Source organism: Rana temporaria, chromosome 1 (genome assembly GCF_905171775.1).
Source record: "Rana temporaria chromosome 1, aRanTem1.1, whole genome shotgun sequence".
Lineage (NCBI taxonomy): Eukaryota > Metazoa > Chordata > Amphibia > Anura > Ranidae > Rana > Rana temporaria.
This window is the reverse complement of record NC_053489.1, coordinates 119,170,952-119,187,088: the sequence shown is the minus strand read 5'-3', so window position 1 is coordinate 119,187,088 and position 16,137 is coordinate 119,170,952. Positions and strand designations below refer to the sequence as shown.

The 16,137-nt window shown below is 42.5% G+C and overlaps 1 protein-coding gene and 1 non-coding gene across 2 annotated transcripts in view; both read right to left on the bottom strand.

The window, feature by feature from the left end:
• ADGRV1 (adhesion G protein-coupled receptor V1) overlaps positions 1-16,137 on the bottom strand; it is a 576,045-nt gene that overhangs the window by 452,773 nt on the left and 107,135 nt on the right. The window contains exons 16-17 of the mRNA XM_040342090.1: positions 8,248-8,411; positions 3,825-3,948 (exon numbers count right to left, since the gene is read on the bottom strand). Of these exons, the coding sequence (XP_040198024.1) occupies positions 3,825-3,948; positions 8,248-8,411 (288 nt within the window). The remainder of the gene's footprint in view (positions 1-3,824; positions 3,949-8,247; positions 8,412-16,137) is intronic.
• On the bottom strand, positions 2,861-3,022 carry LOC120925629. Its single transcript, XR_005746858.1, has one exon. It is a non-coding gene; the product is annotated as a U1 spliceosomal RNA (small nuclear RNA).

Genomic DNA, 16,137 nt, shown 5'->3' with positions numbered 1-16,137 from the left:
CATGAATAAAGAATGGTATCAAAACACCCTCCAACAGCAACTTCTTCCAACAATCCAATAACAGTTTGGTAAAGAACAATGCATTTTCCAGCACGATGCAGCACCGTGCCATAAGGCAAAAGTGATAACTAATTGGCTCGGGGACCAAAACGTTGACATTTTGGGTCCAAGGCCTGGAAACTCTCCAGATCTTAATCCCATTGAGAACTTGTGGTCAATCCTCAAGAGGCGGGTGGACAAACAAAAACCCACTAATTCTGACAAACTCCAAGAAGTGATTATGAAAGAATGGGTTGCTATCAGTCAGGAATTGGCCCAGAAGTTGATTGAGAGCACGCCCAGTCGAATTGCAGAGGTCCTGAAAAAGAAGGGCCAACACTGCAAATACTGACTCTTTGCATAAATGTCATGTAATTGTCGATAAAAGCCTTTGAAACGTATGAAGTGTGTGTAATTATATTTCACTACATCACAGAAACAACTGAAACAAAGATCTAAAAGTAGTTTAGCAGCAAACTTTGTGAAAACTAATATTTGTGTCATTCTCAAAACTTTTGGCCACAACTGTACACACGATCGAAAAATCCGACAACAGACCGTTGTTCACAGAAAATTTTAAGGCCTGCCATCCAACATTTGTCAATGGAAAATCCTACAACAATTGCCTGATGGAGCGTACAAAAATGGTCGGATTCTTCCCCAACAGGCTGTCAATACACAATTTACATTGGAAAATCCGATCGTGTGTATGAGGCTTAAAGCGGTTCTCCACCCTCAAGTGAAGTCCCGCTGATCGGAACCCTCCCCCCCTCCGGTGTCACATTTGACACCTTTCAGGGGGAGGGGGGTGCAGATACCTGTCTAAAGACAGGTATTTGCACCCACTTCCGGCCCGGCATTCACGGGCAAAAGACGAGCATTTCGTCAGATCCCGTCGCCCCCCCCCCCCCCCCCCCGTTGTGTGCTGGGAACACTCGGCTCCCAGCACACAGCGGGAGCCAATCGGCGGGCGCAGCGCGACTCGCGCATGCGCCGCAGGGAACCGGGCAGTGAAGCCGGAGCGCTTCACTTCCTGGTTCCCTCACCGTGAATGGAGGGGGGAGCAGCAGGGTGACGAGCAATCGCTCGTCCTCTGCTGTGGACGCCGCTGGACTCCAGGACAGGTAAGTGTCCTAATATTAAAAGTCAGCAGCTGCAGTATTTGTAGCTGCTGGCTTTTAATATTTTTTTTTTACAGGGAGCATCCGCTTTAAGATACAAGTCAAATTTTTGGCATCCACTGCAACAAAAATGAATTTTTTTGGTGCAATACTCCCAATAGGAAATTACGTCTATTGACCCTGCAACTTTCATTATTAGAGCTCTGATTCTGCAGCAGCTGGTTGATAATTATGAAACCTCACCCACTAGACTCACTGTACATGGGGGCACAGAGGAACAAACAGGGATTTCTTCAGAATAACAAAAGGTAGACATCTGCAACAAAGTTTGGTAAAATCCTCAATAAAAACAAAGTTACGCTTTAAGGAACCTTACCATGTGCTTAAGACATGCAAAAGTGGTTTCTCAGTCAATGTTATTATATGTTATAATTAGCATACCTTAGTGCAGTGTTTCTCAATTCCAGTCCTCAGGCCCCCCCAACAGGTCAGGTTTTCAGGATTTCCCTCAGATGAAAAGGCTGTGGTGATTACTAAGGCAGTGAAACTGATCAAATCACCTGTGCAAAATAATGGAAATCCTGAAAAACTGACCTGTTGGGGGGGCCTGAGGACTGGAATTGAGAAACACTGCCTTAGTGGAACAATATTAGACTAAAATATGCTATTCATTTTTCTTTTCTTTTTTTTTCTTTTATCGTTTTTTGGGGATTTCTTATTTAAGAGCAAAAGCTTACTGGATCAGGCCAAAGTCACACATAAAAATTCGTCTTTAATCAGTTATATAATATTCATAAGATAATCATACTCGATGGTACAAATACAGCAAGTACAATGAAAAATAAATAAGACATAGCAGAGAGGCTATAAGGGCTGCCAATCTGCAGTTGTTCCAAAGCTCACCGTTAAATTATAAATACAATGGATTGTTAAACCTCTATTTACCTAGTGGTGAGTTATACACATTTCAGATACTCACCCACCCAGCTAATCTATCACTGTCCAGCTGAGATCCTCTTTTGTTCTGGCAGCTCTCCGTACCACGCCACCATGTTTTGGTGTGAGGTCATCAAGAGGCTGCTGGATGTTACGAGGTCAGCTGGTGCGCCTCACGGTGACATCCTGCTAGATCCGCCACCTCCATTTTTACTAAATTAAAGGATTTTCCTCCTGGGATTTGGGACATGCATATCCCAGGAGGCAAAGGAATGACAGTGCACATCATTCACCTAGGTAATTGACATGCAAGGGGGGGGGGGGGGCAGGGACAAACAATTTATAACAAACATATGTAAATAGTAAAAAAAACACAACTCGTGCAAAGATCCAGAGGTGGAGAGAAAGGATTGTGTTTTAGAGGGTGAAGATCCGCTTTTAGTATTGGTAACATAGTAAATACACTGCATAGCATTAATATTAATACTGGGGGATTCTTTTAAGAGTTAATAAAACCAGCCTCTTTAATAGAAATTATCCATTAGGCACTCCCCTGGCTAGTCCCACTTAGTAATATTACAGTGGATTTTTTTTATATAAATGGGAGTTTTTCTCCCTAGTGGAAGATGTCTTTTTTTGTTAGATTATGGTCCTATCCTGTGGGCCATTTCTACCTACCCCTGAGGTTTGGTACACACAAAGACACTTCTGATTGAGATATATATATATATATATATATATATATATATATATATATATATATATATATATATATATATATATATATATATATTATATATATATATATATATATATATATATATATATATATATTTAGGGGTCAGCACAGCCAGAGTGTAATGGCCGAGCCTCGCCCTGGGAGAACCACGTTCGTGACCATGGTATCTCCCCTGCCAGGTAAGTATGATATATACACTTCAAATGGTGGTAATTTACTAACTAAGACAAACAATACTTACAGAAATGTGTTATTCATTTACCTGAACTTTGTAGTCAAATAAATAAAACAGAGGTGGCATTCAAAAACTACAAAATGAAACAAGCCTACATACGTTTGTACATGTATTTTTCCACATATCTATTGACCAAGCAATATGGTCCCATACATTCATGTAAGGTTGTATTGTCTCTCTCATTAAACACTTCAATACTGGGCACTTTTCCCCATTGATGGGCAGCACTGTTGATGAGGTACTGACAGGTTTTATTGATGGACAATGATTGGCACTGTGATAGGCACTGATTGGCACTGACAGGCGGCTCTGATGGGGCACTGACTGGCAGCTGATGGGCACTGATTGGCATGGTTTGTGACACATCTGATGGGACTGTGCTGATTTTCAGGGATGATCGGCTCTTCCTGTCAGCGCGAACCAAGGAAAGCCATTTACCGGCACTTCCTGGTTCACTCAGGCTCCTTACTACAATTGGAGATGCAGTGTGTCAGAGTGATACACAGCACCACTGATCGCAGCGCTGTGCGTCCCCGCAGGCGTGTGCTGGCATGTTTTCCTGCTGGACGTCATATGACGCCCAGTCAGGATAACTAAACCACCGCCCAGCCGTCATTCTGCTATAGGCCGGGCGGGAAGTGATTAAGTAATGAATCAATCAGTAGAGTTATACAGCTTGCAATCTATACACCTCAATAAAAAAAAAGTTCTTATTTTGCAAGGATCAGTTTTATAAATAAGGAAAATAAAATACCTGTAAAGAAAACTGCATCGTCATTTTTATTTATTACCAAAGTGGCAGTGGTAACATCTCCTATTCTGGCACCACCAGTTGGATTAAAAATCATTACTGCAAATATTTCTGCCTCCTCTGGAATCTGGAAATGTGAAAAAAATAATAATAATAATAATAATAATATAATGTTCCATTCAGTTCCCTTAAAATCACACCATACCCCGGTATTATTATAGGTTGCATTATCAAGCTGGGGCTCTCCTATATATGTTGGGAATCTTGGAGATGTTTTCCATTGCACCCTCTCCAATATGTTCATACCCGTCCAACCTAGAAATGATTGTTTTGTGCATGCTCCATTTTGTTGAGCTGCCTGTGTAGCTCTGATGTTGTTTATGTCACCAGTATGCCTGCGTAATTGTATTTTGTATCATTCTTGTCTTGGTGTGTATAATGCAACTTATGGTTAAATAAAGGAATTACAAAAAAAAATGACACCAGAAGCTCAAAGGTGAATTTTTTTTTTTAAAGACCCCTTTCACTCTGGGGCATTTTTCAGGCGCTTTAGCGTTAAAAAAAGTGCCTGTAAAACGCCTGAAAGAAGCTGCATCTGCAATCCCAATGTGAAAGCCCGAGTGCATTCACACTAAAGCGCCTGAAAAACGCCCCAGTGTGAAAGGGGTATTGGCGTTAAAAAAAGCGACTGAAAGAAGCTGCATCTGCAATCCTAATGTGAAAGCCTGAGTGCTTTCACACTGAGGCCTCGTACACACGACCGAGAAACTCGACGGGCGAAACACATCGAGTTCCTCATCGAGTTCCTTGTTAGGCTTGTCGAGGAACTCGACAAGCTTGCTTTGCGTACACACAGTCAAGCCAAAATCTCCTCGTTCTCAAACGCGGTGGCATACAACACATACAATGGCAGGGGAAGTTTGATTCCACTGGCTAAACTCTTGGGGCAGCTTTTGCTAATTTAATGTGTTTGCCTGTTAAATAAAAGTTTGTTAAGAGACGATTTGCACTTTTCAGTCTGTTAGAGCTTTAAAAATGTGTTATCTCCATTACAAATGCTACTTTTACTCCCGTCTCATACTTTAATCTGAGCAAGCGCGGGTTTCTTAGCATACAGACGGCCGAGTTTCTCGTTGAAAACCAGCCCGTCGAGGATCTCGACGAGCCAAATCAGACTCCCGTCGAGAAAATAGAGAACTTGCTCTCTTTTTGGCTCGTTGAGGTTCTCGGCAGTTTCCTCAACGAAAATGTACACACGACCGGTTTCCTCGGCAAAAAAATATCTCCCAGCAAGGTTCTTGCTGGTTTTTGCTGAGAAACTCGGTCGTGTGTACAAGGCCTAAAACGCTGCACTGGCAGGGCGTCAAAAAAAGTCCTGCAAGCAGCTTCTTTGCAGCGTTTTAGGAGCGTTGAATACACCACTCCTAAAGCCCCCTTCCCATTGAGGGAGCTTTTTTTAACGCTAAAGCTCCTAAAAAACGCCCCAGTGTGAAAGGGGTCTTAGCGGCGCTTTACCAGCAGTTTTCGGGTGCTGGCAGTGTGAAAGGGCTCTAAAAGCACTCTGGCTTTCACATTGGGATTGCAGATGAGGCTTCTTTCAAGCGCTTTACAAGCTTTTTTTTAAAGCCAAAGCGCCTGAAAAACTGCCCGAAAAACACCCCAGTGTGAAAGGGGTCTAACAGCACCAGGGAAGTTACTTACTAGGAATGAAGAGTCTGTCCATGTGCTGGTGGCTGCTGTTTACAGTAGCACTCCTCAGTCCTTTGCCTTCAGACACGCCTGCAATAATGATCTACCTGTACTGTAGGGGTTAAAGCTGATCTCTAGGAAACCTAAAAATCTTCTCTTGAAGTGGAGCTGTGTCTGCATTGCAAGAGTTAACTGCTTGTTTAGGTCTAGGGGACTTGGTAAAGCAGGTTTACTTAACCAAACCTCTGCTCCTGCAGGCTCCTCTATGCTGCTAGACCAGTCCATGAAGCACCCCATCAGGTCCAATGAATTGAAAGTTTAGAAAGATTAGTTATATTTGAAACATAGTTAACCCTTGCAGTCCAGGTGCAACACAACTGCAAGGTATGGTTTTTAGGTTTCATCGAGGTGGGATTTACTATCAGTGGCTGTGCTGATTACACCTGTCCTTACCACACTTGTGCTCTATTTACAGCATCCTTACTATAGGAACCAACAATGCAAAGTGTTTCATGATTGGAATAGGACAGCGGATGAATAAAAGGTCTGCCTCCTCCAATCACAGAATGCATTGCATTGGGGGAATCTATAGTACAAGTGCTATGAAGAGCACAGAGGTGGACAGTGTGGGCATAGTGGGCACTTTTCAACAAGTTAAGGGCATAGTTGGCACTTCTGTTAAAGTTTCCACTGCACGGGTATCCAGGTGCAGAGTACTAAGGATTTCCATTCTAAACTGCAGCCACCAGCACATGAAACACACTTTACTGCTGGTAAGTAGCAATTCTCCAAACTTCAACTTTAAAGTATATCTACAGCTTTGTTTTATTTATTTTTGAGTAGGAAATTGTTAACTCCTCTTTTGTGCCACCTATGACACATTGTGATCCCCCCTTCCTCCCTTCGGATCATGCATGCTCCTTCATCAGGCTATCGTCTGATGAAGCAGCATGCATGCTCCGAACACACGCTCCTCCCTGCTCTATCTCCAATCGAAAGTGATGTACACCGCTGTCAGTGAGCCGCCCTGAGTATCTGGAAGCGTTGGGAAACACCATCATCCCTGGACCCATCAGCTGCCTCTTCACCAGTGAGAAGATCGTCTTTCCCATGAGCGGATGAACTATATTATTAATCCCACATGTGCTGACATCTTATACATCTTGTGAGTTACCAATTGTCTTTTGTGGAATAAAATGTCTTAATAACGCTGCACTTAGATGGCGCTGCTCTTCTTCTGACTTTGTCTTCCACATAGTTACTTCTCGCCTGTCACAAGCTGGCAGCCATCCACAGTCAGCATATCTAACACTTCAACTGTCCTTGTGCCACAAATGTACCCCTTTCCATGAACTCAGTGTGAAAGAGTGTTCTAATTACCCACTCTCTCTTTATTCAGCTGATCGTGCTCACATGATGGAATGTACTTTTTTTTAAATTAGACTTAAAGCCTCTCTTATCCCCAGTGAAGTGAACAGCCTCAGATGATACACAGAGATGAAACTATTTTCCCTACATAAGTTTTACATTTATATCTGCTGTCTTCCCCTTTCTATATTCTTTAGAATGTGCATATCCTGTTACACATGTGTTACAAATGTTTCTTCCTGTTTCAGCAGTGGGAGGAGAGTCTGGGCATACATTGTGTGTGAGCTGATTGGAGGAAAGCCACACCCCCCCTCCGCAGATGAATGAAGAAACATGCAGATCTGTGCTGTGAAAAGTCAAGCTATCTGCTAATCTATTTATAGTAACCTCCCCAACACAAATTTCAGCTGCTTTTATCTCCTGTGTCGCAGAACTTGTCAGATAACAGAAGAATGGAGCAGCAGAAAGACATGGGACTTAGGGCTTTGGAGAAAGATAAGTAAACACTACAGATATATGTGTCCATGTCAGATTTCATGAATGGGGTTTACACCACTTTAACTGTAGGGCTAAATTATATTTTTTATTCAGTAGCTGAAAACTCACAGCCAGTGGCAAATCTCAGAGAAAATAGTTTAACCTCCCTGGCGGTACAATTATGTCAGATTTTTGATGCTGAAAGCGGTACAATGTTTGGCATGGAAATTTGCCGCTTTATATTGTAGGCCTGTAATTCGTAGGAATAACACACTTAAATCTGTCCAAACAAGAGTCTAGTAGACATCCCGGGTATGATAAAAACACTTTTGACATAAACGGACACTTTTTGGTTGCTATGAACAATCTCCAGTTTCCAGGCAGAAAGAACAGTTTTTATAATATAAAACTGCATGCAGGACACTGGACAGACCACTAGGGACAAAGGGGATGTGTAATTATTTGAGACAGTACTGTAATCTGTAAGATTACAGTATACTGTATCTATACTGTGTTTTTACTTTTTTGAATTTGGCGCCGAACTCTGCCCCCGTGCATCACGCCGCTCGGGAACGAAGCTCGGCGGCACCCGGCAGTCACCAGTGTGTGAATCAAGCGAGATGACAGCTCGCACACACAGCGGGGACACAGGATCCAGGGGCAAGGTAAGTAACTTCCCCTGTATCCTGCAATGCGATCCCGAGTCTGACTCGGGGTTACCGCTTTTGGTATGTAAAATTCACCCCGAGCCAGACTCGGGATTACCGCTAAGGAGGTTAATCATTCCAGACTATGAACAGAATTAATAATAAAGACTAACAATGATAGTAATAATGAATATTACCACTTACATACACTTAAGATGTGCAATACTATACACATATAGACCTACCTCATCGGGTGTGGATGAAACAGATATGGTTTTCAAATTTTCCTGATCTTTAAACTGAACTTTGCCATATGTTGGAGCTACATCACTCGTAGAATTGGGGTTTATTGTCCAGCTCACATTAATGTTTCCAAAATGTCCTTGTCTTCTTATTAAATCAAATGTAGCTAGAAAAATATATACACATAAATATAAACATAAAGCAATAAAGTGATAAATACATATCCATCATTGTTAAAACATGCCAGATTTGTAATTTCATTTACCTGTAGGTTTTTCATATTCGCATGATTTTTTTCATACCATATACAGTATATATAATGTATTGACAGTTTAGTTCTGGTATTGTTATAATAGGTTATGCTGGAATGGTATAAAAGTAACAGTGATAATCACAATGTAATGAATAGTATATTAATTTTCCCTGTAGTATGTGCAGTCTATGGAAAGAAACATTAAAGTTGGAACAATGCACACCTTAAAGGGCACCTTCATTCTCCTGCGAGACTTAAACAGCCCATAGATGATGCTATTTTCTTTCCTTCCCGCATCAATACTGCCTCCCATAGCGCTATTGTGTTCTGCCTGCAGGAAGCCTTCCCAGCGTGCAGAACACAATGATTACTGCTAGCGGCTATATTACCAGCAGTAATTGCATGTAAAAATCTGACAGGCTGGTTGTATCCAAGTCAGCCATAGATGACTATGGTTGACTTGGGTACCACATTTGTATTGAATCTTGGACAGAGCCAAGATTCGATACAGTACCAGTCGCGATTTGATCCATGTATGGCCAGTTTTAAGGTCCATGCTGTCCCTCCTCCCTCACATAATAAAATGGCAATTTTTTTTTCTGCCCCCCTAGGTGCGAATGAAAAGCCACTGCTCTATAGCTTACTAGGAGTAGGGACACACATAGGTCATGGGTGGATCTAACATGTGTCATTGTAGGCTGGCAGTCTCAACCAGGAGGGCGGTCAAGGAAAATTAAGATGGAAGCTCGAAACCCGACTGTGACACCTGAGCAGCAGTTCACAGAAAGACAATGCTGGATCAGCTAGGCAGGTGAGTATGTGAACTGAGTATATTTCTACACAACAGGTACCAGGGGGTTAAAAATGATTTTTTTTTGGTGGGAATGAAGTTCCTTTTTAACTAGGGATGTGCATATAGCATCTGATTTGGAAAAGTTATTTAATACTTAAGTGAACCACTGAATTTTTTTTATTTCCTGATAATAATGTTGCATTTAATTGAAGCATTGTTTGATGTTGGACCTTGTAGTTTGGCAGTGGTTATAGAGCCCACATAAAAATATTTAGTCACCCTGGCATGTAGAGCAATAACTATCACCAATAGTGCAAATATCCAAGAAATTCTGCATCACATCCAGGTACCACTTTCAGTCTAAAAGCGGAGCTCCAACCAAAAGGGGAAGCTCTGCTTATTTGCCTCACACCTCTCCCTTCGCTGACACATTTAGCACCTTTGGGGGAGTGCATATCTGGTGTTGACAGGTACCTGCTCCCACTTCCAGCTGACTTCGCAGCAACAAACTCATCCAGAAGTTCAGCACCCCTCCTCCTTCCCCTGCCGCTGGGCCATTCACAAAGTGCAGCGCGTAGAGAACCAGCTGCAAAGTGCTGCCAGTCTCCCGTACCTGAGATGGGGGCGGCAGCACCCAGGAACCGATCGGCTTGGGTGATGACAACGCTGGATTCGTGGACAGGTTAGTGTCCTAATATTAAAATTCAGCAGCTCCAGTATTTGTAGCTGCTGACTTTAATTTTTTTCTGAAGTAGCCTGGAGCTCTGCTTAAAAGTGGTTGTAAACCTTCAGGCAGGGATTTGAATGAAAAACATAGATCCGGAGGCGTGTGGGCGGGGTCTAGCTGCACAGACATGCTGCACTAGTGCTCCGCTCCGTGAGGGGAATTTACCGCAGATATTAATAAATAACCGGAGCCGCAAAAGAACAGGACAGAGAGGACATCACCCCGGGAGGTGAGGGGAACATTTTAATACCAAAATGGTGTTGGGGGGTGCAAGAAATAAGACAAAAACGAGCCCCAACAGCGATGCCCAGCACACAAAGGGCTCAGCTAAAAAAGCGGCAAACACCTCAGCCACCTCAGAAGTCCGCACCACAGGGAAAGGCAAAAGAATTACAACAAAGCTAATGAAGCCAGCCATCTCCCTGAGTCCTTTGAGCTCAGATAGTAAACATGAGGAGCTTTCTGACACCTCACAGGCTGCTGCATCAAGCACAGCTGTCCCCTCAGAACTTATACAGCAATTTGAGAGGATGCTGAAGAAAGCATTAAAGCGCACCTCAGATCAAATTACCTCAAGCCTCACTAAAGAAATAAGGGACCTGGGTAGTCGCACTGAGACCTTGGAGACTAAGATGGAAGAATTAGAAATTTATACACAGGACTACCAATCTGAACTAGAAACACTCAAAGAGGAGAACATGGCACTTCAAATAGGGTTGCCAACTCATCCCTTTAAAACAGAACACATATGAATTACACAGGTTCTGAGGCTAATTTAATGCAAATAAGGCACCAAGTGAGTTTAATTACCTCCTTAATCAGCCACAGAACCTGTGTAATTAATATGTGTTCTGTTTTAAAGGGATGAGTTGGCAACCCTAACTTCAAACCAAATTAGAAGATTTTGAAAACCGCGCCAGGAGGTCAAACTTAAGGTTTAGGGGCATCCCTGAGACAGTCCTTGATCTTCCAGGTACTATATTAGCTATATGCCAGGAATTGATACCGGGAATGACAGTAGAGAGACTGGAATTTGACTGAGTCCACAGGGCACTAGCCCCAAGGAAAGCGGAGGGACCTCCCAGGGACATCATCGTAAAATTCCACTATTATAGGACAAAAGAACAGGTCCTTGAAGCAGCCAGGGAAAAGAACAGTCTAACCTTCCAGGGGCACAACTACCAGTTATTCACTGACATTTCTCAGCTGACAATCACCAAACGGCGTGCAATGAAGCCCCTCTTGATGGAACTTCAACAACACCAAATCAAGTATCAATGGGGATTTCCATTTTCCCTATGGTTCACTTATCAGGGTTCTAAAATAGTATGCAGATCACCTGATCAGTTGCACCAAGCCTTAATGGATCTAAAGCTTATTGACCGAACCACTGCCAATAACTCCTCACGCAGAAGATCAGCATCAGCATCTTCCCACAATGAATCCACCCAACCTGAGAAAAGCAACGGATTACAGCATGCCAATAAACGGGGCAGGTTTGTGCCCCAACCTCATGACCAAGAGGACACCATGGACTGACCACCTACTAGAAGAACTTCCAAATTCACTTCTTGCCCTACCTACAATGGAGGCCCATAGGAAGAGATGAACAGTTTGATTGGACTAAGAGTCTGGCGATTTTTGATTGTGGATTCTTATTTCCATTCTTATTTTTTTTTCTCTCTATTTTGGTCTCTCTCCCTCCCCCCCTTCCTTTTTTCTCCTCCCCCCTCCTCGCCTTTTGGAGCCAATGCCGACCTTTTGTACATTAAGATCTTCCTAATCCATGATAATCATATCAATCTGTTTCTCCCTCTATACTCACTTAGCACACACTACATCCAATTTCTTCATATCATTCATCCTTAACACCTATATTCTCACTGTCACACCCCACCACTTCTTCTATCGTTTACTCAATAAATGCCTAGAACTTTAGTATGCTGCTACATGCAAAACCAACACCACTTCTCGCTATACTGTATATTTACTCGGACTGATCTAAGATACGCACCCTCCTTTTATTTTCTACCTCAGGATGGCTGGAATCAACCTAGAACTGGGTATTGGGCACTATTCAACACTTTGTTACAACTAGCACAACCATACCCCCACCTAGCTTATAGATTCTTGTAGCATAAAATCAGTACTCCAGCGAACCCGATACCAGCAATCCCAGAGGAATAATCCCCCAACACCCCAACATAATTTCATATCCTAACGTACCACCACCGTCAGAATGATATAGAATCTATCTATGTGCAGCAATCTAGTTAAGAGCTTTACTGCAAAATTCCCTCCCCCCCACTTGCCACGTGCTTGTACAAAAGAGTACAGGACATGTGGATTACCCTGTTCGAAATTTGTTTATAAATTAAACAAAGTACATAACACCTCACACAGTGTTTCACTGATTACTTAAAAAGCGGTCCCCCACCGCACGGAAACAACATGCGCCCCACCATGATCTCCTCGGGTCCCCGCAGTATTAAGTGGGGAATCGACGTGATCCCCTTTCCCCTTGGCTGGAAAGGTTTTTCCCAGCCACGGGTAAACGTATTGTACTTCATTTGTGTACTGTTGATTGTTCAACTACTAATTTGTTTTGTGTTTTTCCCCCTCTCCAAGGTTGATTACTCCGGACCCCCTCTCCCCCTTCCGTTCCCCAAGTCTGCAGGAAATGGGCTGGCCAACTGCCACACAAATCATCATGGTAAGACGGGCAGAGAGGTAAAGCTACCATGGCACCATTGAATTTATTGTCTCTAAATGTGCAGGGCCTAAATGTACCACAGAAACGTACCAAAGCTTTTAGAACTTTCCAAGCCAAAAGGGCCCACATTGTTTGCCTACAGGAAACCCACTTCACCACTAACTCAACACCTAAATTTTTCAACCCCTCATATCCACAAGTTTATAGAGCATCCGCCTCGGTCAAAAAAAGAGGAACCCTAATCGCATTCCATCGCACCACACCCTTTACACTAAAATCTCAAATCAAAGACCCGGAAGGTAGATACCTTATTTTAACAGGCCAAATAATGGATTCTGAAATCAATGTAGTATCATATTATGCCCCTAACCTCAATCCAATACCCTTCTTATCACATCTCTTAATAATTAATTTGCACAAAACAGGAACTCTCTTCGTCTGCGGAGACTCCAACCAAGTCCTTCTCCCGTTCCTAGATAAAACCCCCTACACCCCACCTAAGCATCAAGCCAAATGGACTCTCCCCAATCTACTATCCAAACACAATCTAGTAGATACATGGAGAGAAGCCAACCCCACAAAGCGAAATTATACATATTTTTCGAACCCACACCAATCATTCAGTCGAATAGATCATATTTTTGTAACAATCGGTATGGCTCCGAAAATATTACATTCAAACATTATACCCATCCCATGGTCAGATCACAACGCTGTATATACCACAATAGCTTCTGTCATTCCGAAAAGCCATGACCCCACCTGGTACCTCCCTGAGATTTTGCTCAAACACCCGATCCACTGCCAGAGCATTGAGCAGGCTCTAAAAGAATACATAGACCACAACGCTAGTCCTGAAATATCCGCACTCACCTTATGGGAAGCACATAAGCCAGTTCTCAGAGGAACATTTCAGCGGCAACTGGAAATTCTTAAAAGGGAACAGGTTCAAATAGCAAAGAAACTAGAAACAGAATATAACATGGCTTTCCTGGCCCTACAAGACAACCAAAATCCTAGAAATAAAATTTGCCTTGAAAAAGCACGCCTGGAATATGATTTGTTTTTAACTGATTCAGCAAACAGAACACATAACAGAACTAGACACAAATTTTATAAACACGCGAACAAACCGGGGGCATATCTAGCCAGAGCGCTAAATTCGCTTAACAAGACCTTTAAGCATATAAAACTAAAAATAGCTAACAATGTAGTTTCTAGCAATCCAATCAAAATAGTCCAAAAATTTAGCTCGCACCTAAAAACACTTTACGCGGAATCTAACGCATTCAAAGAGACGGAAGCAGATTGCTTCTTCTCAGAAATTAATCTCCCACAATTAAGCCAAACACAAAAAATACAATTAGAAGAGCCAATCACGCAAGAAGATGTAACTATTGCCATTCAGGATCTCAAAATAAACAAGAGACCAGGACCTGATGGGTTCTCAGCACAATACTTCAAAAGTTTTAGTGAAATACTCTCTCCTAGACTGGCAGAAGCCTTCGATGACATATTAAACCAAAAATCTTTGAGACCAGAATCATTATTAGCGACGATATGTATGATTCCCAAGCCGCATTCAGACGACACACTCTGCACCAATTATCGTCCCATTTCCATGCTAAACACGGACATAAAATTGTTAGGTAAAATTTTAGCCACCCGCCTCAACAAATTCATTGGCAACCTGATCCATCGAGATCAAGTAGGATTCATGCCCTCCAGACAAGCAGGTGATAATGTACGTAGGGCGTGCCTACTAGCACACATAGCGGAAAAAAGGGGCATCCCGGCGTGTTTCCTTTCTCTGGATATCAAACAAGCCTTTGACTCCATCTCCTGGTCGTATTTAAGTTATACTCTTCAGAAATGGGGCTTTGGCCCAAACTTTATTAAATGGATTATGGAACTCTACAATAAACCTAAGGCTTATGTTAAATATGCAGGTTATGGGTCGGACACCTTTGATGTCAGGAGAGGGACACGACAGGTATGTCCGTTGTCTCCATTACTATTCGCCCTACTCATATAACCGCTTGCCCAAAAAATTAGATCAGATCCCACTATTTTAGGCATTGAAATAGGTGGCTTTAAGCATAAATTATGTTTATTTGCGGATGACATCCTTTTATTTCTTTCTTCCCCACAAGTAACAGGCCCAAATCTCATCCCATTACTCAATAGATTTGCAACGTTTTCAGGTCTAGTTATAAACCCCAAAAAATGCTCAGCGTTAAATGTATCCCTCTCAAAAATAGAACTCAATGCAGCGAAAGTAGGCCTTCCTTTCGAATGGACTGATAAAAGCATCCCATACCTAGGAACCCATCTAACCGCTGACACTTCTGACCTATTCTCGCACAACTACCCTCCTCTCCTTAAACACATAACAAATTTATTAAACTCCTGGTCTCAGCTCCCGCTGTCATGGCTGGGAAGAATCAATGCAGTCAAAATGACGATTCTCCCAAAATTGTTATATCTTTTCAGAGTGCTCCCCGTCCCACTGCCGGCATACTTTTTGAGAATAGCACAGAAAAGAATGGCGACCTTTATCTGGGGCTCCTCCAAGCCTAGAATAAAAGCGCAAATACTGCACCTCCCCAAAACACACGGAGGATTAGGGTACCCAAACTTGGTGAACTACTACAGAGCAGCACAAATATCAACCCTTGCCAAATACCATGCAAAAAAGGAAGCACCCCTCTGGGTAGCGATAGAGGCGGCTGAATGTGACTCCGTCCCACCAGCTAATTTATTATGGATCTCCCCCAAGTCACACAGAAACATTTTCAACCCCATTATCAAACACTCGCTGTCATTGTGAGACAAATTTAAAACTAAATACCTATTACAGTCCCCCCTTAATCCATTGCTCTCATTTTACAAAAATCCTGCATTCTACCCAGCTTGGATCTTCCCTAACACATTCAAGGAATGGGTGAAAAGAGATTGTATATATGTTTATAAATTCCTAGGTCCATCAGGCATCATGCCCTTCCCAACATTGTGCAAGAAATATGGTATCCCCCAATCAGAACTGTTTAGATACCTCCAAATAAAATTTTTTTGTAGAGTCGCTCATGATCCCGGCGACACCGAAAAACCTGATGTCTCCATTTGAAAGAGTTTGCAAGGAAAATCCACACGCAAGAGGTACAATATCGACCCTATAACTCCAGGCAACGACTCAAACTAGTATGGCAAAACTCCCATATGTACAGAAATGGGAAGATGACCTAAATCTTGTACTCAATACCTCTGACTGGAACCAGATATGGCAAAACACTAAATCTGCCTCCTCCAACATATTAGCATTGGAAACGAATTATAAGGTGTTAACCAGATGGTACCTGGTGCCTGATAGAATAGCCAAATATGTACCGAGTTACTCTGGACAATG